Consider the following 24956-nt stretch of genomic DNA (forward strand, 5'->3'; position numbering starts at 1 on the left):
TTTCATTTTGAAGCCTCTCCAATATCCCAAGAGTGGAAATAAAGACTAAGAAAGAAAACCCAGGCCACCATAACCTTGTCTTTCTCAGTGACTCAAACGTATAAAACTCATGAGATAAGCATCAGAAGATAGACTTGCACAACACTTGACCATTTAGTTCAAGGTTAGAAAACAACTGTGATTTCTCTCAAGACTTGAAAGGACATGTTAGAGAGCTTTCAATTAATGGTATAATTTTTTATTTATTCCTATTGCTTCTTGAAAACTCATCTTGAGGGTCATCAACAGGCAAGACACAGACAGGAGCCTGTCATCTGCAAAGGCCACTAACATGCACTAGTGTCTTTTACTACATGAACACAGTCATTAAATTGCTCTTGCCTTAAATCTTCACATACCAAATTTCTGATGGCTATATGTGGACAGAAGGCATAAATGAAGAAGTCCTGTAATTCCTAGGACACATACTGAGCACCTTGGGGTAATATTATATTAAGGAACCCTAAAGGTGAGCACAATGGAAGTAAACATTCCTGTTTCACACCAATTTTGTGCTGACCCACAGGGCTTCTCCACTCAAGAACACCATGTGATTTATTCTTTCTGTATTAATAAATGTTGAACATTGGTAGGTCATTTTTTTGTAATCCTGCACTAACATCAGGCATTCTTTGTCATGCCTATGTTCCAGAGATCTCAAGCACAATAGGTAAAAGTGAAAGAAAACCATAGGGAAATAAAAGAGACTCTTAGATATTCTTTTGGGCCAGATGTGTCTTCCTTGACTACTGGCTCCAAACATGATCTAGGAGCTTTGCATAGTGCAGGTTCATCTATCTCTTTATATCATATCTCATCATATATAATTTCCTCATATTTTATATATATGCATATTTCATACAATATATAAAATACTGTTTTCCTTTTCAGTGTTCACACAATGATTTCCTATGCTACTATCATTTAAAACTATTACATCTCACCAATTAATGTGTGACAGAAAAAAGTACATTAAAATTTACCAATATGGTGACCCTATACATCTGGTGACAATCTGTGACATTTTAGTACATGATACTCTAAATACACAGTAGTGCAAATATTCACTCTAACATTCTGTGCACTGTGTTTTACTGTTTCTTTTTTTTTTTTAATCTTCTTGACTGAACACTATCAGCAGGGATTAGCAGTTCATTTTCTGAGCTCCTATAGTAACTGATAATTGCTTTTTTATGTGTGTTGGTTGTTGGTGGTGTTGTTTTTGATACTGTTGTGTTTTGTGGTTTACATATCTGGGAACCTCTGAAAGGTAAGATCCATGTGTCATTCATTTTTCTAACACCTGCATGTCACATATGTGCTTGGAATAGATGCTTAATTTATGTCTACTGAATGAAGGCACGGTTCTCTCTCTCTCCTTTTTTTTTGTAAAGATTTTATTTATTTATTTATGAGATACAGAGAGAGAGAGAGAGAGAGAGAGAGGCAGAGATACAGGCAGAGGGAAAAACAGGCTCCATGCAGGGAGCCTGATGTAGGACTCGATCCCGGGACTCCAATATCATGCCCTGAGCCATAGGAGACTCTCAACTGCTGAGCCACCCAGGCTTCCCAAGGCATGGTTCTTTTGATGTTATTTTGCTTAAATCTATTTTGGATTCTTAGATTAAGATTCTGTTTGACATTTAACTTAGTGTAGAAAAATTCTCCCAATTACAGGCAGACTTGGTATGCCTTGTAAAGTTCTCAGAAGTAGATATAATCTGTTTCTGCTTTTACAACATTGAGAATTTATCTGTGAAGTCATCTGTGTCTGTGCTATTTTTCTAGATTTCTATTATTTTCTCAGAGAGGAAGTATTAATAGATTGTGTCTGCACTTCCTTTCCTTCTTTAACCCACAAACATGTTGATGGTTTCTGTTTTATTACAATATAACTCCTCAGAAGATAAATCTAAAATCTTCTCAAAATTAAATGATTACATCACATATAAATTCATAATGACTTTAAATATCTCAGTCTGTACATTTGGCCAATGTTATAAGGATTAGTATCATTAGATGAGCATTTTACCTTAAAGGGGGAAAAAGTTAAACCAAGCTTTGATTCTTTCATGGAGGAAGCTACAATTAAACATTTATAACTTCCAAATAATTTTATTAATGATCTTGAAATATGCTCAAGGCTTAGTCATATATTTTAGGAGTTACATTTATTAAGTTCATAAAAGTTTATTAATTATTAAAGTACTTTTGAGGGTGGAAAGCAATCTCATTTCTACAAAAGATAAGAAATAACTTTCAGGGAAGTGAATTCAAGGTGGTGGTGTAGGAAGACTCTGTGCTCCTCCCACAGACACACTGAATCTATACCTCCATATGGAGCAGTTACTCCTAAGAAAGAACAAAAGCCTGGGTCAATAGCTCCTGCACAAAAAACAACAGAGAGCCCCAATGCAGCCTGTCTGGGGACCCCCTGACCTGTGCTCACTGCAGTTCCAGTTGCCTTGCCAAAGCTGCCAGGCACATGCATGCTATGCAGGGGATGAGCCTATAGAAGTCCACTCCTTCAAGACTGGTAGAGGTAGCTGTTCTGGCTAACTCATAGAAACAAATGCAGAAAGACAAAAACAATGAGGAGACAAAGGAATATGTTCCAAGCAGAAAACAAGATAAAACTCCAGAAAAAGACCACAATAAATGAAAAATATACTAGAGGAAATCAACAGAAGATTAGTTGAACAAAGGAATAAATCCATAATCTTGATGACAGAATAGTAAAAATCACCCAATTAGAACAGCAATGAGAAAAATAATAAAGTGAGGATAGTTTAAGGAACCTTTAGAACACCATTAAGTGTACTGACATTCTCGTTATAGAGGTCCCTGAAGGAGAATAGAGGGAGAAAGAAGCAGAAAACTTATTTGAACAAATAAAAGACTGAAAACTTTCCTAATCTGGAGAAGAAAATAGACATCCACATCCAGGAAGCACAAGGTTGCCAAACAAGATGATACCAAAACCAGATGAAGGTACTACAAAACCAGATGAGGTACCACAAAAAAAAAAAAAAAAAAAGGAACACTATAGGCTAATATTCCTGATGAACATAGTTGCTGAGTTGTTGAGAAATCCTCAACAAAATATTAGTGAACTCTATTCAAAACAAATTAAAAGGATCATTCACCATTATCAAGTATGATTTATTCCAAGGGTACAAGGATATTTCAGCATCTGCATATCAATCAGTGTGATACATCACATTAGCCAAACAAAGGATAAAGACAGGGATCCCACTCCTGCCACTTTTATTCAACACAGTATTGGAAGTCCTAGCCACAGAAACTGGGCAAGAAAAATAAAATGCATCCAAATTGAAATGAAAGAAGTAAAACTCTTGCTATTTGCAGATGACATGATACTATATTTAGAAAATCAAAAGATTCCACCAAGAAAGTGTTAAATCTAATAAATGAATTCAGTAAAGTTATAAGATGCAAAATTAATAAACAGAATTAATTGCATTTCTAGACACTAATTATAAGTTATCAGAAGAGAAATAAAGAGAAATCAAGAAAAAAATCCCATTTACAACTGCATAAAAAGAATAAAATACCTAGGAATAAATTTAACCAAGGAGGTGAAAGACCTATACTCTGAAAACTGTAAGACATTGATGAAAGAAATGAAATGACTCAAATAAATGGAAAGATACACCATGCTCATAGATGGGAAGAATTAATATTGTTAACATGTCCATACTACCCAATGCTTCTCTCTCCCTCTGCCCTGCCCTCTGCTTGTGGGCACTCTTTCTCAAGTCAATCAATCTTTTTTTTTTTTTTTTAAATCAATCTTTAAAAAAATAAAAGAAAAAAATCCTAAAATTTCTATGGAACCACAAAAATCCTTAAATAGCCAAAGTAATCTAGAGAAAAAACAAAACAAAAACAAATCAGGGTCCCTGAGTTCAGACAATACTACAAAACTATAGTAATCAAACCAGTATAGTACTGGTAGGAAAGCAGACACTTGGGTGAATGGAATAGAATAGAGAACCCAGAAATAAACCCATGTATAAATGGTTAAATAATCTATGACAAAGTAAGCTAGAATATATAATGGGAAAAAGATAGTATATTCAATAAATTGTGGTGAGAAAACTGGACAGTTACATGTAAAAGAACAAAACTGGATCACTATCTGACACCATACACAAAAATAAATTCAAAATGGATAAGGACTTGAATGTGAGATCTGAAACCATAAAAATTCTAGAAGAAAATAGGCAGTAATTCTGATAATATAGCTTTAACAATATATATTTTGGCTCAATCTCCTCAGGCAAGGGCAGCAAAAGCTAAAATAAATAAATGGGATTGTATGGAGTTTACTAAGTAAAAATCTTCTGAACAGTAATAGAAACCATCAACAAAATGAAAAGACAATCTATTGAATGGGAGAAGATATATTTGCAAATCATATATCCAATAAGGGGTTAATATTAAAAATATATAAAGACTTATACAATTTAAAATAAAAAAATTCAAACCTCATAAAAAATTGAAAAAATTTTTTTTAAAAATCCCTGAAACCCAATAAAAAGAAAACAAAATAATGAAAACAAAGGTTTTAATAGACATTTTCCCCAAAAACATGTACAGATGGCCTAGGCACATAAATTTTACTAATCATCCTGGAAATACAAATCAAAACCACAATGAGACATCACCTCACATTGATCAGACTGACTTTTATCAAAAAGACAAAAAATAATAGGTGTTGGCTAGAATGTTAAGGAAAGGGAACCATTGTACACCGTTGCTGGCAATGTCGTTGGTGCAGCCAGTATGGAGGTTTTCCCCAAAATTAAAACTAGAAATACCATATGATCCAGCAATTCCACTTATGAGTATTTATCTGAAGAAAATGAAAATAGTTCAAAGGGATATTTGCACCTTTATGTTTATTGCAGCATTATTTACAATAGCCAACATGTGGAAGCAACCTAAGTGTCCAAGGTAAAAGGATAAAGAAGATGTGGTGTATTTACAAGAGAATATTACTCAGCCCTAAAAGAGTGAAATCTTGTCACTTGTGACAACAGGAATGGACCTACAGGGTATTATGCTAAGTGAAATAAACCAGAGAAAGGCAAATACTCTATGATTTCACTTACATGTGGAATCTAAAAAACAAAACACACCAAATAAAAAAAAAAAAAGCAGACCCATAAACACAGAGAACAAACTAGTGGTTGCCAGAGGTTAGAAAGTGGTATGGGCAAAATGGGTAAAGGATAATGGGAGGTATAGGCTTCCAGTTACGGAATGTGTAAGTCATGGGGATGAGAAGTTCAGCATAGGGAATATAGCTATACTTGTGAACATAGCATAACTTATAGACTTGTAGAATTACTATGCTGTGCACCTGAAACTAATTCTGTGTGACCTATACTTTAAAAAATTAAAGTGATAAAGACATTATATATTGAGAAATTTAAAAATTCATTAAGATAAACTATTATAAGTGTATACGTAATAAAGCAGTCCAAAAAATGAAGAAAAATGATAAAATTGATAGACAATTCCATAGTAATATTTTAGAAACTTCAATAGTCCACTTTAAATAATGAATAGAAAAACTAGAGCAAAGATCAATAAGGAAACACAGGACTCCATAATAAAGTGGTAATTCTCACTTCCAGATTAGTATATATAATATAGCATATTATTATAAGTTTTGAACTTGAAAATATCAATTTCTAGTAAATCACAGGCTCATAACAAAGTAAGCAATATTAATTGTCTGGGACATATAATTCTGTTTATGGGTAAACATTTCTTCTTTATATGAACCTCACATTTTTCCTCTGTGAAATGGTTTAATAACATGTTGTAGATGTTGACAGATCCAATGAGTTAATTTGCAAAGTACTATCTTTATAACAAACAGTAAAATAAGTATATTATTATTAAAATAGTGGAAAGTGATGAAGCACTGCTGAGCATGCTGCAGAACTCAACAATAAAGAATATTAGCCAGTAAAACAAACAGTTCCTCCCAAATAAGAAATAGCTTTTAGTCAATTTGTGCAATAGTACTTTAGGTGACACATAAAATAATGCCTTAATACACTGAGATCTTTTTTTCTTGTCCCCTAAAAAGGGTAAGTAATTTTATAGTTTCAGTAAGTATTCTTATTTTTTTGCAGCTTTGGCATACAACTAATTGTTGTTATTGTGAATATGAGATTTTAATAGAATATGGTTATTTTGGGGTGCCTGGGTGGCTTAGTGGGTTAAGTGACTGCCTTCGGCTCAGGTCATGATCCTGCGGTCCTGGAATGACAGGCTCCCTGCTCAACGGGGAGCCTACTTCTCCTTCCCCCTCTTCCCCAGCTCATGCTCGCTCTCTCTTTCTCTCAAATAAATAAATAAAATCTTAAAAAAATGGATATTTTGATACCATAATTTGTTTTTTCTTCCTTCCTCCTATTATATACTATTTAGAGGAAATATTTTTGAGTAACCCTCATTTTCTTCTAGAAGTAATTGTTTCCCTTTTTTTATACTCTACCCTTGATTTGGAATATCTGTTACTTTATTAGTGATGCAGCAAGAAATATTCTAGTAGCAGAGTTAATAAAACTTCATAAGGGCTAATGGAAGAATGAAGAAGGTCATAATGAGAAAACCATTACATATTATTGAAGTCGCATCTGACATCCTGTCATTAGCATATCATGTACAGTAGCCATAGTGAACTAGTTAGGTAAATAGATGATGACACTAGGCTTGAGTGGGTTTCTATCATGCTGCCACAACTAGCTAGCTATATGTAATTAACCTCTCTGCATTTCAGCTTTCATTTGTAAAATGGGAAGGTAAATAATAATAATAATGCTAACATCATAGGGTTATTGTAAAGAGCAACAGATGATGTATATAAGAAACTTAGGGTAATGACTAGTATATAGGAAACAATATACTTTAGCTATTATTATTAGTAGTAACAGTCTAGAATACTGAGGTATAATTATTCATATACAAGTTTAATTGTAACAGGCAAATAATTCCAATTATCCCACTTTGTGAATGGGGAAATTGAGGTATATAATATCTTTAAATGTTTATCCTAAAAGGCTTGAAATAAGCACTAGTACCTGAAGACATCTTGTAACAACTTATTATAGCCTCTTTTATAGCAGAATGCATCTCCTTTACTGTATCTTCTAGCAAAGAAAATCTTATATGCATATGATCTACATTATTTACACCAAGAAATGTTTTTCAAATTACTACTATCTGTAAAGGTAGATGAGAATAACAAACCACTAATACTAGAAGCCAAAGGGGGCATAGCTGGAAGCAGCCAGCCAAAAGAGAGAAATTTATCTGAAATCTCATGTTTTATCATTTAAAAATGGTGAATGTGCCCTTTGACCTCTTTGTCAATCGGATTCTGGTAGGAAACACTTGCCATTTTCAAACTGGGTAATTGAGAAGAATTTTATAAAGAGATTGTGTATAAATAAAGGTGTTGGTGGGTTTTATAATTACAAAGTTGTAGTGTAGTATCACGGGTCTAGCGACAGGTTGGGGTCAGTCATAGCACTCCTAAGCCTGAGGAGTCCAGGAAAAGGAGGAGTAACCAGAACCCAGCCTCCTGGAAAGGTCTGCCTGGTAGGGGTTCTGGCTTTGCTGAACATGACACAGACAACACAAAACACCTGAACAGGGGTATCCAGGAAATAAATGTGCCAAACACTCCTCTGGACCACCCATCTCTAGCCTGCACCTCTGACAGTCTGAAAGCGATGGGTAGCGCCATGGTCAGGGGGCCTGTGGAGCCTATCTGTACAAGTCAGGCTGTAAGTGCACAGAGCAAGATGGTAAGGGTGAAGGCAGAGAGACAAGACCAAACGGAAGATATCCAGCACATCTACGTACATTTATGTTTGCTTCAACATTAAAATGACTTAAGCACTTACCCATTAAAACTACCATCTGACATTTCAGGAAAATGGATTCTTCAGGATGAAAGAGTTCGTGTGTCCTGGTTTGGGTAGCGTAGAAATAAATCTTGACTGCAAAATTGATCTTTGGCAATTTTTGAATCCCTAAGTCCTGTGTTAGTTTTCTACTGTTGTGTAACAAATTCCCAGAACTCAGTGAATTTCAGCAGTTCATATTTGTTATCTCACAATTTCTGTGTTCGGAAGTACTGGTGCGGCATTTCTGGATTCTCCAGAATCCAGACGTGGGTCTTGCCTGACAAATCAAGGTGTTGGTTAGGGGCTGCGGTTCTCACCTGAGTGTGGGGCTTCTCTTGAAGAAACCTCCCCCCTTGTAAGTAGGATCAGCCCTAATCCAGAGGCAGCCCATCCAGGTGCCTTCCTGAAATTTTAGCAACTAAAAGCATTCTGTTTACAATAAGAAAACCATTTCCCCCCACACCCTGATTGGAATGTCCCTGAATAGGTTCATGTTGACCCTCTGTGAAATCAATAACCTGAATGCTATGCGACTCCCGAGGTTCTTTTGTCTTTAAGCGGTTTTTTTTTCCTTTTGCCTTTAAAAGATGCCTGTAATTGCTAATCGGGGCTCTCTTCCTCTTCGGAGGCGGAGAGCCCGTTTGCGCAAACGTCCAATAAACCCTCTTGCTAATTGCATCTGCCTGTCTGGGGTCTGAGTCTCTGGGGCGTCCCCCGGGACACGTTGGCACCCGTGAGCCAGGGTCCAACACTCTATCCAAGCTCACTGGTTGTTGGCAGAATTTATTTCTTTGTAGTTGTAGAGTCAAGTAGCTATTTTTCTTCTGGTCATCAGCTGGAGAAGTCTCTCAGTTCCCAGAGTGTCTGCAGTTGCTTGCCATGTAGCACCCATTTGCAGTTTGCAACACAGAATGCTTGTTTTCTTACCGGCCTGTTGGAGTGTGTCTGATTTCCAGGGCCAGCTGGAGAAAACTCTCCGTTTAAAGGGCTCATGTGCTTCTGTCTGTTACATGCAGATTATCTACTTTAGGGTCAAGTGATTTGGGACCTGAATTACATTCATAATATCACCTCACAGAAGGGACTGATTGAATAACTGAGGGGAAAGTGTATGTACATCAGGGGCTGAGAATGTTGAGGACCATCCTAGGATGTTGCCTACCACAGTGGCCTGAATAAATCAAAGTGGAATCACCTGGGACCTTCCTGCCACACTCTCCACAAGATCTAAAATGTATGAGATTTGGGGATCTGCAAAGTAGCAAAAGCTGGAATGCAGATGCTTTCAGAGGCCAAAAAGACAGCATACCTCACACGAATTTCTAGGATTTTCTGTTCACACAAAGCTTCATGTCAGGTGGCAGCATCATTATTAGCAACATTATTTCAGTTTTGGGAGAGCCCCTAGATTCAGCAGATGCAGGTCGCTCAAAATTGTAAATGTAGTCTCAATTGAAATTTAAAATGCCCAGTACCATGTAATAATCCTTATTTTGCTTATAATTTAAAGTTCTCTCTCAATCAGCCCCACAGAGCCACATGAAGAAGGGGGTTGTGATTGGGATTCCTGTTTCTTTCCACCCCTTAGGGATTCTAATTTTGCCAAATCTGGTTGAAGACTAGGGAGAGGGAGAGAGAGAGAGAGAAAGAACAAGAGAAACAGCGGTTTGGGGAAAGTCATAATTTCCTTAGTGTTGCACACCCTGGGAAGTGTTTACATCTAACCTGAGCTCATGAGCTGTCCTAAGATTCTTTAGAGAACCCTCTCCCTCCGGTCTCTCCTCTTCCTTTAAATGTGCATGGGGGCTGCTCACAGGTTTGTGTGCAGGTTCACGTGCACACACGCTCCTTCCTTCCCTTCCTCACTCACATACACACCTCACCAGGGATCTTCGACTTAGTGCAGGTGAAGGACTATCTTCCAGCGCTTGGACATAAAGCTCCTAATTCAGCCCCTGTGAATTTTTAAGGTTCCTCTAACAACTTTCAGCTGTGGGCGATGGAGATTTGTTAGCACAATTGAGCATATTTTCACGTTTATGATGCTTGCTTATAGAGTTTGACAGATCTCTCTGTTGTATTGTTCATCTTTTTGTAACTGATTTGGAGATGTTCTTCCTATCTTTCTAGATTCCAATATTTCATGAGGTATATGACTTCTTTTTAAATTTGCATAAGGAATCTTAGTTATCTAAGTTTTTTTTTTTAAGGTTTTATTTATTTATTTGGCAGAGAGAGAGAGTGAGCACAAGGAAGATGAACTGCAGGCAGAGGGTGAGGGAGAAGCAGGCCCCCTGCACGGGGAGCCTGATACAGGGCTCCATCCCAGGACCTTGGGATCAGGACCTGAGCGGAAGGCAGAGGATTAACCAGCTGAGCCACCCAGGCGCCCCTAAGTTTTAAATTTTAGTGTAAATTTGCCAATTGTTTCCCTTTTCCCTCCTTTTTGGAATGGTAATATTTTTATTAGCATTTAACTTTATATTTTAAAAATCATATTTGATATGCAAAGTTAAAGTGAATCAGAAATCTTTTCCTAATTCTTAAATATCTGACAATGCTATATGTTTGAATGTATTATCATCATGCTTTAAACAAAAGGGAAATACATTTAAAGTCACAATGTAGGTATTTCATGTAATATTTAAAAACATTCTTAGTATTTATCTAGATCTATTTTAAAAATTTAGTAAATAGAAGAAAATGGCAAAATGCCAGACTTTTTACAATTGACTGATAAAGTTCAAGCAAAGAAGAAAGGGGAAGGAACTCACATTTGTTTTGCCTATGTTATTTGATCCACACAATTTCGCAAAGTATGTACTGCTATCCTCAATTTACAGATGGGTGCACTGAGCCTCAAAAAAGACTAAATGATTTGGCCAAGGAATTTAGGTTTAAAGCTGAAATTTGAAACCAGGTTTCCCTGGTTCTAAGCCTGGGTATTTACCACTATATCCCTTTGGATATCCAATTTATATGTCTCAAGTATCTACTCTGAAAAAAATTTGACTGTAAAACAGTGTGCATTTATATACAATGCCTCCCAAGAGTGAAAACATATGTGGAAATGCCCAGCAGAATGTTTGGCACATAGCTATTATTCTTTGTATTGACTTCGGGCAAAAAGAACGTAGATAACAGACAAATACTCTCCAGCCCTTTAAGAAATCTTATCTTGCTTCTAAACACCTGTAATATCTTTGACAATGACATTCTGCTTAGATTTTTTTTTTTTTTAATGGCAGGCCAAGGTGCCTGTTCAGTTTGATTGAGAGGTGTCAAGTGGCTCTACAAAAAAGATGTAGGGAAATAATCATCCCCGAGATGCCAGTACTCCCACCAGAAATCTTTCAGGCACTTTCAGCTTCCATCCTGACAATTTGAATTTCAACTATGTTAGTCCTCTATGATATATTTAGAAAAACTGGCTGTGGAACATTAAAATAGTTTTAAGGTCTAAAGATTTTAGAACCCTATACATTAGCTGACTAACAGTGCAGGATGGCATTGAGGAAAATTAAACAATGTTGGTAATCATTAAGAATGTAGTAAACTGAATGTGATCCTATGTGGTTTACAAAGCAGATTCTTCCCAGGAAACAAGAGGTATCTTAAGTTCACAATCAGTCCAACGAAGCCAGATTATGCTAAGAAGGCTGCTCTTGTGTTCACTACTCAGCATTAAAGATCTGGATGGGTGAGAACATTTGGCTGGAAATGGCATCTAATGAGACAAAACACCCGGTTGGTAGGACAGAAACAACTACAGGCATAAGACAAACTCTGCCCCCCCCCCCCCCCCCCCCCCCCCAGGACCTTTGTGTGGTCTAACTTTCCCACAGCGCTATTTACATCTTTGGAAATGCAAGAGGTTTAATTTTGGCAAGAATGAAGGTCTATGTATAAGAGTTAGATAATGGCCGCTCTATTTTAGGCCCAAATAGTGTGTATTTATACGCACAGAGTAGTTGGAGGTTTTGAAACAATCATTGTTTAAAGTTCATAGAAAATTCACTAAAGCATTTTCTGAGAGTTGGAGTTCATAAATCCTACACCTCTTCCTCTCTACAGTTCCTTGATGAAGACAGATCCAAGGAGGCACAGAGAGATTACTTAGTTTTATAATGATTAAGCTAGATTGGAGGACATGGCTGGGCTATCTTCTTCTAGGAACTTGGACTTCAGGACCCTAACCTAATTACCCAGGAATAAGCAGACGGGCTGCACCTACACAGCACACACCTGGATGGCTCTGGGCAAGAGGCCGCTAAGCCTAGATGTGAAATAATATCAGCTTGGATATAGGTGTTCCATGCTGCCAAAAGTGCAGATGTGCTCTGTACCCCCACCCACTCTTGTATTTCCATCAATGTCGAGCTCTCATCACTTTCACCTACAAAAGTATCTATACACACACACTCACATGTGTGCTATGTCAACAGCAGGAAAAATCAGATTCTGATGACTTGCATGTGTTTGTTGATTCTATTTTAATTAAAGAAAAAAAAAAGCCTTTCATTGTAAATACTTTCAGTTCCACCGCAGATTTTTAGCAGAAGTGTGTCACGTTGAAAATCAATTATTCTAAACATCTAAAGCTAAAAGAATATTTTCAACAGCAGTGGCAAAAACAATAAAAACCCCAAAGTCAGTAAATTTTAATCTATATAAGGTTTATTATGGAAAACGAAATGCAAAAAATCATACTTAAAATTTTTTGAGGGTAAAACTAAGTCATCCATTGAATTTCCTTCCTTCCTTCATTAAAAAATAAAGTCCAAAAATGAGAGTGGAACTGTATATAATTCCAAAATCTTGATCTAATATAAATTGTAACATTCCATCTTTTTTCTAGAAAATGAAAAAATTGGTAGGTCAATTTCTGGAGGATGGGGCTTTCTTGAATAAACCATTTTATGACTTTCATATATAGACATCATGAAAAGACATTTAGATTCTAATATTGGTACATTCATAAATAGAATCATTTTGAATATTACTGTTTCTTCAGAGATTTAACATTACACTACACTTTTGGTCTTTCTCAGCTGAGCATTTACACACATAAATAAATGATTTTCACATTGACAGCTATAGTTTTTCTGGCTGGCATTTAAATTAATAAACATCTTCCAAAGTAATTACATGAACTTATCTTTTAAGCAACTTAAGTAAATATTGACAAACATCATAATTCCAGGTATCCTGCTCTTAGAAACAATTATGTTTTTATTAGTTAAATAAACACAGCCAGCTATAGTTATAATTGTAGTGTTCTTATGATTGGTTAACCTTTTATTTTTATCTAAGACATAAAGATGGCACATTCATTCTCTAAAACATAAATATGTATTAAATATTATTAACTTTTTACTGAGAAGTGGTTATATTTTCACTTTGCCACACCAAATTCTCTATTAATGGGCACTCTCGCATTTCCATTTATATCTTCAACCTGATACTTAGCCAATATACTTTGCAGTGTCAGGGAGCCAGGGTCAAATTATAGTAGATTTTAGGAACCAGATCAGACTTTCTGATCACTAATAGAAAACATGAGAGAACCTCAAGCAACATCAGTTCAATGATTGGAATTGGGTTAAATTGACAAATGTTGTCCAGTGTCAACATTTGCTGGCTAATGTCTTCATCTTGTTATCTAGTTATCCACACAGCATTACCTTGTTATCAATAATAGTAATTACGTGGGCGCATTTTAAGGAGCTCCCGAATACTCATATCCCATTATCCTACCAAAATCAGTTGTTAATTTTTTTTTAATTTACTCTTTGACTTCTTTGGTGTTGCTAAACATTGTTTTGCCCATCTCAAGAGAATGCCTACAATCATTTTCCACTTTGATTATACACTATTTTGAAATCTAGAGATACATCTCTTAAAAAAGGTAAAGCTTTTATCAGCCTGTGCAAATAAACACACTAATAAATGTACAAGTGAAGCCTACAAAACATAATTGATTTTCCCCAGTGTTTGTCATTACCAGATATAAAATTAGGTGCTTAAACAACAGCATGAAACCTCTGAAGCTGCTCAGGTACCAGTCTATGCCTGAGTAAGACACTAACTAGATTTTCATAGTGAGGCTGGGCTTTCCTAAGCACCAAATCTGCTACCAAGGAGAATAACATCATTTAATGGGGAGCATTTGACTCAATATCAATGTATGTGAAACAGAACAGTCATGGAAAGATGCAGTTTTCAGTTAGTTGTTTTAATTTGTGACTTATTTAAATATTAACATGAATAAAATGCATTTGTGTGTGTGTATATATATACGTGAATAAGCTATTTACAGTTATGCCATGTATACATTTTTATGTGTAGAAAATGAAAATACTCATTGATTAGCCCTTTTGAGGCTTTTGAACAACTGTTTCTTCTTCCTGCTTTCCTACAACTTTTTGAGGATTTAGATAATTCATACAAGGTATGTACACAATCACACCCATAGTATGTACATCCTAGTCACACACTTAACACGGAGAGGATGTGTGAGGAATGTAAATCATCCTGGTGGTCAAAGAACTGACCTTACCTGTGACTAATGGCATGGTTAACTAACCTGGCATATTTAGTAAGATGCCAATGTACTGCCAATGTATCCAGCCTTTGTGATAATTAGTTATCTACTCTCATAGATGACTAAAAACAAAAACAAAAACAAAAACAAAAAACCCAGCCCTTTCTGACTTTCAAAAATTAAAAGGACAAATTCTGTTACTGAATACATATGCACACATCTGTTAGCTTTATTCATTTTGTACATGTGCCTACCTGATGACGGAACTTGGTTTTGAAATGGGACACAGCATGTTATTTTTTTTCTACACATAAAAATAGAAAACCAACCACTCACAGACTGTACACTTACAAAATGTATTGACATACCACAACCAGCTACAGTATTATGCACAACATATTGTTCACACATTAGTACAGCAGAGATAAATACATCTAGAAATTTAGTAATTATTATTTTATATTTCTTTCTTGAGCTTCAGGCCCTGTTAACCTTTCTCAGCTCAGGAAAAGCTATCTCCAGACGTCCTTAAAACAAAAATTAGTCTCTCCTCTAGGGATTGAGGAGCATGACTCTAATCCTGCAATCTTCTGATTTACCAACATTGTTTTAAGATGTGATGGAAAACATGAAAAATAATTTGCTCAAAGGTGTGGCCTAAAATAAATGCTAAAAAATCTCAAATCATTAAGAGAGTCTGATAAACATGGATAAGCCCCTTCTACCTATTTAACAGATTGCTCTATACATAGTCTTCACATATTAAAGCAAAGATATGAATCAGAAAAAGTTGTTTATCTGCTTAAAAGTTTTGTTAAAGAATAGACAATTTAATTTTCTAAACAAAGAGTAATGCTAGCTGCAATGTCAAAAAGCAAGCGATAATTTTTGCCCTGCAAATAAATGGGTGACATCTCCACATCATAAGACATTAGGAAAGAAGTTAGCATTTCTCTCCCAATTATTACTCCTAAACACAAATCACTAGGGTATTTCTCATCATAATTATCACCATGCTGGTTGGTTATCAGTATCTTTTTTGAAGTGTAAAGTATGTGACTTATTCCTACCGTTTTGCAGCCGATTCTGAACTTGAACTGAAAAAGGACTCGATGAAGGATCAGTGTTTAGAAACACCCATCTGGAATATAATTTTCTGTAAGGCATTATTTGAGGCCCCTTTTGAAATGAGTACTCATGTTTTAGTTATTTTATATTTGGAACCCATTTTTCATAGCTAAGGCTGGTAATCCTCTAGGCAGAGTTAACTGAATTGCTTTTCCACACGCAAGTGTCCGGGAAGAGTAATTACTGTATGTTTAACCCCTTCATTTCAACAAAGTTTCTGGTTGTAGCCATCTTGAATTCTAAGCTAGCAAGACTTTTTGACTCCTTTTTTTGTCTTGGCTATAATTAAGACAGAGATGTCAACCATATCCCTAACAACACTCACCGATGCTATACCTCTTTATAGAGCGCCTAAACAAGTTTTTCTAGCAAGAAAAATATGCCTTTGCTTATTTTATCCTGTGGGTTACAGTCTTCATGGAGCAAACCATATTATATAATGGTGTACCCATATAGATGCACTTGCTGGTATAACTGCCTCTTTGGGCACATTATTGCTTGGCTTTAATTTCATTTTCAACAGTCTTTATTCTCATGATGAGTATCTGAGATATCTGGGTCTTAAAAAAAAACAAACAAAAAACCAAACTTGTGAATAACATCTTGTTGCACCATTCTGGCCTCCATGGTCATTTCACCAAGGCCCACAGTTATTTAAATGTTCTTTATAATTATCATCACCTTGATTTAACTAATAGTCAACAGTAATTTTTCAGGATTTTTTCTCGTTTCTATCTACATATATATATATACAGATGTATTGGATCTACTTTGAGAGAGGTTATTTGGTTGTGGCAAGTGAGTAGTTTAGCTGGTGAGTGTTCACAGTTAAAAGTAGCTGTAATGACCTCTGACAGATGTCACTGATTACTTGTGAGACAGAATTTTTCCACCTCAATCCATCTTCATTATTGTCCTTGGTCATTGCAAATCAAGTTTATCTGATTTCTGTAGCCAAGGAGATTTTTTTCCCCCAAGAGTAGGATAAAGTTCATGGAAATGTTTCAGTATTTACAAGACTATTTTTCCCCTTTTGCAAAAATGTCTAAAATTTTGTAGACATCCTTAAGCCCATGTGTCTGCAGAGATGACGCTTATAATTACTCAGCCAGTTGCAGAATTTCATGAAGAAGGATATTGTTACAAGAATGGACAGGAGATTTAGCATATCACCTGTTACTTGCCAGGTGGCAGCAGCTGACCCACATTTGGAGAGATGCAACCAAAAGGGCCACACACGGCATCAAAGAACATCGCTAACAGAAAACAAAATGCTCAGATATCAATATAAAATAGCAAACACTGAAGCAGACATGGACAAGCCTTCTGATTCACTGTGTAGACAAAACAGGGGCGGGGACAAGATGGTCAGTTCATTTATCCAAGATACTGCTGAGTTCACCACGTTATTATCACAAAGGGAAATTCACAGGCCTCATTTCTCAAATACCATTTAGGACAAAGCAGGAGAGAGTAAACAGCGTCATCTCCATGGCAGCATTGTAGACAACGAGTAAATCAGACAGGTAGAGGCCTACACAAGGCTACAAGGGCCCAGTTTTCAGTAAAAACACATATACATATATGCAAACCTTACCCTAAGGTATTGTTTTTCTTTATAATGATTCTTAAAAGTAGACAGGGGATGTAGTGAATTATATGGTACTAGAAATGAACAAATTTTTTTAACACTTGCACAATATGTAGGAAGAATAGAAGATATTTTCTCACATTTTGGCAGCAAAACAGTAACAGCAGATACAGCAAGGCCAAACAATTTACATTAACAGCATACTCATATATATCCTCTGTAAACAAATTTTAAAGTCACATTATATTATATTCTTCATGTGGTATATATAAGTACTCCCAGAATGATAGGAACTCCCAGAAATGAGAGGAATAATATTAGAATAAGCTAGGAACAATAAAACCACAATACTCTGGGATGCAACCAAAAGTCATTTTCTTCTTCTGTTTTCTACTTTAAAATGGCAAGCTCCTATTGAGGATTTGGTTCTAAAATTCAACCTCTAGGGTATATGTTATACATGCTTATTTACTTCAGTCTATTTAAAATTTGATATGTAAGCTATAGCATGAAGAATACTGGTATCCAAAATAACAATTATCAGACAATTCTAAAGATTAAGAAATCATCAAAAATCAAACTATATTCAATATAGCTGAACTTGTCAAGGTAGGAAAACATACCAATATATTTTATAAATACTTCATTTTGGATGCAAACAAAAAGGTTTCTTTGATCTAATAAAATGTTTGACTTATGCCTTTGGTCCAAAACACAAATGTAAATAAGAATTTTACTGTATGTAAAGCAGTTGGTCTGTGGCATCAAAGCCAAAAATCTAGAAAGAGATAATTAGGAAAGCACTGAAGATAAACATGTGACAGCTGAAGCAATGACATTTTTCTTGTGGTCATTAAAATAGAAAAATCAATATTTAAATTCTAGTATTCACTTAGTAAGCTGTATAGCATCTGAACATTTTAAATGTCTCATTATCTTCCAGACACTGTGTTCTAATTCATCTCTCTCACACTACTGGGTTAAGAAACATTTTATGTGTGTTTACTCAATAAAATATTTCCTCCATATATTTCAATGACTAAACAGCATTTAAAAGGAACAAAACATCTAAAAGAAATTAAGGACAAAACCAACTTTCAACCTGGTATCTGTCATGCAGGGAAGCTAAGGAATTGCCAAACAAGTTCAAAGAGTCTGCCGCCCACTTTTATGTGTTGAATGAACCTCAGAAGTCATGAATCATGTATTGAATGTCAATGCTGTGTCACAGATTGAAGGGAAGGAGGGACGCCTGAGTGGCTCAGTGGTTGAGCATCTCTGCCTTTGGCTCAGGTCATGATGTGGGATTGAGTCCCACATCGGGCTCCCCACTGCTCCCCACAGGGAGCCTGCTTCTCCCTCTGCCTATGTCTCTGCTTCTCTGTCTCCCATGAGTAAATAAATAAAATCTTAAAAAAAAAATGGTGGGGGGGGGGAGGAAGGAAAATTTCAAATCAATTTTTTATGGTGGGAGTACTTAGGGTATCATAAAGCAAATGCATGGCTGGTCTTTAATGGGCTCTTTCTTTATCTGTTTGAAGATCTATTTCATACCTGTTCTGAAAAGCTGTCCCTTCTTTAAGGTTCAATAAACAACCAAACAAGAAAGGTTTTGTACTATTTTGTGACAATTTCTGGAGTGTGGTAGGAGTAAAGATGAAGTACAAAACAATTAAAGATTAAGAAGGAAAAAAAAAAAAAAAAAAGAAGGAAAGGCCAGTTCCAGTACCAAAGAAAACAAGTTAAAGTTCCTCCATCAAACACGAAGTTTTACATTGAAGGGCACAACCACAGCACTAAATTTAGTTTTAAGTAATTCAATGTAATTTTCTTAATTTGTTTATTTAATGTGCAACAAATGACGACAACTCTCTTAGGCCTCTGCTTCATTTTTAACTTGAACTACTTATAATTTATGAATTTTATAACTTACAAATTTATAGCTACAAATTTGTAATTTAACTTCAGCTCTTTATCATTCACGTGGTTACTCCAGACTCATGAAGATAAATATTATTACCAGATGCTAAATTATTCTTTCTTCCCCTCTTTTAATGCAGTAACAGCCTATTCCAGTAACTTCACAGCAGAGGATTACCTGGGGCCCACCCATCTGGAGCGGATACTGTTGCCAGCTGCTACTGTGTACACAGGGTGTTCTCTGTGTATACACAGCGTGTGTGCCAATGTGTGAGGGAGTCAGGCAGTGAGGCAAGGGTAGGAGTGAGATTACATCCTGGCAAAGACATCTCCAACAAAAGCTACATGAACACTCCTACAAATGGGTATTCAAGGCCAAAAGAGAATTTTAGACAAAATTTCTAACCATTAATAGTAATTTGATTGCTAATTTCATGGCAATTTCTACTTCAGGTAGTATTCTTAATAGAGTCCAATTGGTAAGAAACAGAAAAACGCACCTCATTACAAAATTCATTACAGATTCCAAGTATAACAACTGCAATTTTACCATTCTCAGGCTCTGAGAGTACTATGACTGGAGTCTATTTATGAGATCTTCATATATAGTCCAATTGCTTTGAAAGAAACCAGTGGCTATATACTAATTTAGGCTGTGCCTTGTTTAGCATCTGGTATTAAAGTTTAGGTATGATTTTCCCCTATATTTTCAGAATCTGCAAAAGAGAATTAAAAAAAAAAAAAAGCCAAAACGGAAATTGTCAACTTACTGCACAAATGACATTTATGAGTCTCCAGAGAGAGAGAGAGAGAGAGAGAGAGAGAGAGAGAATAATAGCCAGACACCCTTTTCTGGCTCGCCAAGGAGAACAATCTCAGAGAAGGCAACCAGCGAGCACCCCACCCACCATGTTTAACAATCTGATTTTCTAAATGCAAAGTGGAAACAGTGATCTCCCTACAATGAATCTAGCGAGGGGGACACTTTTCTAGTGTCCTATCTCATTTCCATCTTCCAGACTCCCCCCAAATCTCAAGCCAATGCTCATCATCCCAGCTCAGTGCCCTGCAATACACTCACGGGTACGAAGGACACACTCCTTTTCCGGAGACAGGTGAGTGCTGAGCTCAAACAGGTGTCTATGTTCTCAAAAACTATAGCCCACCTGAAGCTCAAACCATGTTTTAGTAAAGGCCTCTTTTATTGGGTTTGAAGTATGAGATATGATGGTATTTCTCTTAAAGTCAGTAAGTCTACACAGGCTACCTTTTTACTACAGATTAGAAACTTAAGCAATTAGATGATATTAGTCTACATACAAAAACTGTGAGGAGGCTTCTGTTCTATTTGGTGTTGACTACATTTTCTATTGGAAGCTACTGGACAAGCAAGTCAAAAGAAAAATATAAACTATCTCATTTACAGGAATCAAAATTAAATATATTGCTTTTGTTACTTCTTTTTCTTCAACACAGAAAAGAGAGTGTTTGGTAAACTGGCTATTTATAATTCCTTACCAAAATCTTAACACTCTCAGTTGAATGTTTTTGGAGAACACCTGTACAACACAAACCTTAGTATTATTAATAATTCGATGACTCCTTCTAAGAATTCAGTTGCATTGTAGGGAGATCACTGTTTCCACTTTTGCACTTTCTCCAGAGTAAAGAAATACGAATTTAGTCAGAAGCATAGTGTTGTTCCTCCCTTCTAGTGCAGGGAAATCCATCTATATAAATTCATGTTTTATGTGGGCACTATTCATATTCAATAGCTTAGTTAACTTTCCTAACATAACTTTCTTAATATTTGATAATGGTGTAACAAGGTTTACAGAAACAATGGCCTGCTGATGTTTACAAATATTAATTCATGTTTGGTATTTTATGCTTTTAAATGCTTTTACTTAATGTCACCTGGCCTAAGAGTGAGTCAAATCTGTTTTCACATTTTTATTATAGTTCTTATCACCTGTTTAAATTTTGTGTGGTCATAGCATTCTCATTGCAATATGACTAGAACGACCTAACAGTGTTTTTGCTAGTAGTGGTTTTGCTATTTTTAATATTAAGCGGGGATTTTATTGGCAATACCACAGGGTGATAAATTGAGGCAGTCATACAGAACGACCTACATGTAACAATAATGCTAGTTCCAGAAGCAACATCGTAATAACAATAATAATAATAATAAACCCAGTGAATATTATCTCCTCTTAATTAAGGTCGTTAACCTTCATTGAAGCTTTCTCCTTTCCTCCTGTTCTTTCTTTCAACTATTTCTATTTATGGAGCCCCAATCAAAGGACCCAACAGTTCTTAAGAGCAACTTCCGGCCGTTAATACTTGCTTCCTCTTTCTGGTCTCTCGGAAAAAGAAAACGAAAGAGAAGCCTCGGTCAGCCTGGACCCCCGAGCCCCCGGGAGTACCACGGACGCGCAGACTAGGCCGGACGCGCTCGCCTCAGTCCAGCACGGAAGAGGGGGCGGGGCGGACGCAGCAGTTGGGGCGGCGGAAGGTCTGCAGCACCGACTGCAACACGCTGTGCTGCCTTCCTTTGAGCTTCTTATTTGAAGAAGTATCTGAGGAAATGGATCTCCGGGCCTGGCTGCTTTGCGCCTTGATTAATTTCTCGTGTTCCCTGATCTGTCTCTGCAGGTGGTTCTGGATGGCGATGCCCAGGGACTCCGGGTCCAGGGAGGCCCCGTACACTTCCCAGGTCATGCCCTGCTCATCCCACACCACGTCCCTGACGCGCTTGGACTGCTTCAGCTGCAGCTTGGAGTCGGGGCCGAGCTGCTTCTTCTTCTCTCCCGGGGTGAGCCCCACCTGCGCGGCGGCCGCCGTCACGTTGAGCTTTTGCTCCCTGAGGAACTCGCTGACGCGGCTGGCGCGGCGCGGGCTGGCTTTGGCCAAGCGAGAGGGGGTCCTCTTGCCGGAACCCGGACTGGAGTCGCCCACGGCGGCGTCGCACGGCAGGCTCAGGCTGGCGGCGGCCTTGGGCGGGCGGCTTTCCTCCGACGCCGCCTCCTGGCTCCGCCTCACGGGGGACGGCGTAGCACCGGCAGCGGGCGCGGGGCCTCCACCTTCCCGAGACTTCGGGTTGAGCAGCAGCGTTTTGGCGTCCGCCCGCGCCCCGCCGTCCAGGCTCTCGGTGCCCCGACGCGCTGGCCGGTTTCCCGCCTGAGGAGAGGCAGCCTGCTGGTCCCCCGCGGCTCCTCCTCCGTCAGCCGGGCCCCAGCTCTCAGGGCCGCACGAGTCCGGGAGCCGGCAGTCTGCGTCTGTTCGGGGACCGTCTGCGCTTTTCACCGCGACCTCAGCCGGCTTGGTTTCAGAGCCCCCCAACTGGTGGCTTGTTTCAGGGTGACTTCCCGCGCTGACAGAAATCTGGTCGGTGGCGCTGGCTTTTGGGGAGCCAGACTTCACACTCGAGGGCTGTTTGCAGCTGGGCGCCTCCCTAGTTGGGGTCATTCCTGCTGACCTCCCGGCTTCCCGACACATACTCTGAGCATTACCCGCTGCCGCCGCGGCCGGTGACACGGTAAGGACCTCCCCTGGTAGCCTCACCAAGTTACCTTCTCCTTGGAAAGCCGTGGAAACGGCAGTAGGCGCCTGGCCGCGCGCCTCCGGTGTGATGCCTGGGCACTGACCTGGCTCCTGGGGGCCCAGGAGCTTGTCAGACAGCTCCACGGTGTGGCTCCCACTGCCACCCCCATGGCAGACGACACGAAGCTGCTCCTGTGGTTCCAAACGCTCAGGAACGGGCATTTCCTTTAAGAATGCTGTGAGGATGCTGGGGCTGGTGGAGACGGATCTGCTCTCGACACTTGCCACTGCCTGCACCTCGGCGTCTTGCTGAGCCCTGCTGGGAACTTCCCTGACCTCACCCGCAGCTTGGTTGGTCATTGTACTTGCTTCTTTGAACCTTAACACCTGGTGCTGCGCTGGCAGCGGCACCTTTCCCAGATCCGGAGGAAACGTGGAGCCTTGACTAGTGAGGTGGGATAGTTGAGTTGTCACGGGGGTCACACTCTGGCTGTCCGAGGTGGTGGCAGGGGGCTGTTTGTTCCCAGAGCATCCATCTTCTCTTGCTGGAGGTTCACAGGACCTTGTCCGGGGGTCACACATAGCTCCTGGCCTTTCCGCTTCAGGTCCGCCTACAGGAGAGGAGGTGTGAATGAACACCCTGGCTGCCATATTTGCAGTTTGTACCATTTCCTGGATTGTTTCTGGAGAAGGAAAATCACAGGGCACTTGAGCTTCGCTGTTGCCCCGGGTGCTGCCCGCCGGACAGCTTGACGTTTCAGCTTGCTCTCCTTCTGAGGAAGTTCTCTGTGTTTTCAGCAGTGTATCTTCAGGTCCTGATGAGGGGCTGGCCTTGAGCTGGGCACCTGGGATGGCCTGGTAGGCATGCTGACTGGCTGGCATGGTCAATGCTTCGTCTAGATCCTTTCCTGCTGTAGAACACGGGGCTGGTGCTGTGGGCTCGCAGCTTCCTGGCAGCTGGGTACGGCCAGGAGAGTTGCACGCGGAAGACACTTTTTCCACCTCATTGAAGATACCAGGAGAAGACATGTCCGGCTGGGTGGTCTCATGCTCATAGGCCTGCATCAGGGCCTCAGCAGCTGCCCTGGGGCTGAGGACTGGCTCTTCAGGAGGTCCAGAGAGGCCATTGGTGTTCTTACACAGGAGGGCTGGTGGAGGCCGAGGTGAGGCAGGCGGCACTTCTCCTAGATCCTCCTCTTTTCCAGCAGCTGTGATCAAGGAAGTTTTAGCAGATCTCAAAGGGTCAGGTACAGTCCCCATGGAATTTTTCTTAAGAAAAATCTCAGAGCTCTCTGGTGCAGTGCTCCCTCAGGGAAGCAGTCTTAGCTCAGTGTGAAGACTCAGTCAGGGATGATGACCTTTCTGAAGGGTCAATCTGCGAATAAAGGAGACGGTATCATTAATACACTACAGCATTTAAGGACTGAAAATACACCAAACTGTCATTTGTAGATCTTATGAGCAGGGCGCCTGGGTGGCTCAGTTAATTAAGCATCTGCCTTCAGCTCAGGTCGTGACCCCACGATCCTGAGATCCAGCCCCACATTGGGCTCCCTGCTCAGTGAGGAGCCTGCTTCTCTCTCTCCTGGGGCCCTTCCCCCTTGGGCTCTCTTTTGCTCTCTGTCTCTCAAATAAATAAATGAATAAATAAATAAAATCTTAAAAAAAAAAAACTTACAAGCACATTAAACCTTTTTCTCCTACATCTGTTGCTATAAAAATAGATCTTAGGAAGAAAGATTTTGAAGAAAATAGTTTAATTATACAAGTATTATTTTGGTATAGTAGCCTCTGCTTGCATCCCGCTGCTGTCTAGTAAATACGTTTTAAATGTATTTTACCTGAGCAGATGATAACTACCCAAAAGTCATTTGTGTAGTCTGATTTACCAGATATCAGAAAATCCTATAAAGCTACTATAATCAAATCAGTAAGTTGAAATAGGCCTAAACAAATATGTGAAATAGAGTATCTAGAAATAGATCCAGATATAAATGAAGATTTAATATATGACAAGGGAGGCAGTTCAATTTAGGGGCAAAATGATGGATTACTTAATATATGGAGCTGGCAAACTGTTAATACATCTGGAAGAAAATTAGATCTTTATCTTACACCAACTCCAAAAATAAATCCTAGATGGATTTATATGGATTAAAGGTTAAAATGTAAAATAAATAAATAAAAAAAAATCCTGTAAGAAAACCTAGGAAACATAAATATAATCCAG

At 38.5% G+C, this 24956-nt stretch overlaps 1 protein-coding gene across 3 annotated transcripts in view; it reads right to left on the reverse strand.

Moving 5' to 3' along the window:
- Positions 1-14746: 14746 nt before the first annotated feature.
- The window catches only part of GPRIN3 (GPRIN family member 3), a 67769-nt gene continuing 57559 nt past the window's right edge, over positions 14747-24956 (reverse strand). For all 3 annotated transcript variants that reach the window (XM_041758733.1, XM_041758734.1, XM_041758735.1), the window contains exon 2: positions 14747-24101. In XM_041758733.1, the coding sequence (XP_041614667.1) occupies positions 21644-23986 (2343 nt within the window). In that variant the 5' untranslated portion in view covers positions 23987-24101 and the 3' untranslated portion in view covers positions 14747-21643. The remainder of the gene's footprint in view (positions 24102-24956) is intronic.

Source organism: Vulpes lagopus, chromosome 6 (assembly GCF_018345385.1).
Source record: "Vulpes lagopus strain Blue_001 chromosome 6, ASM1834538v1, whole genome shotgun sequence".
In the NCBI taxonomy this organism is placed as follows: Eukaryota; Metazoa; Chordata; class Mammalia; order Carnivora; family Canidae; genus Vulpes; species Vulpes lagopus.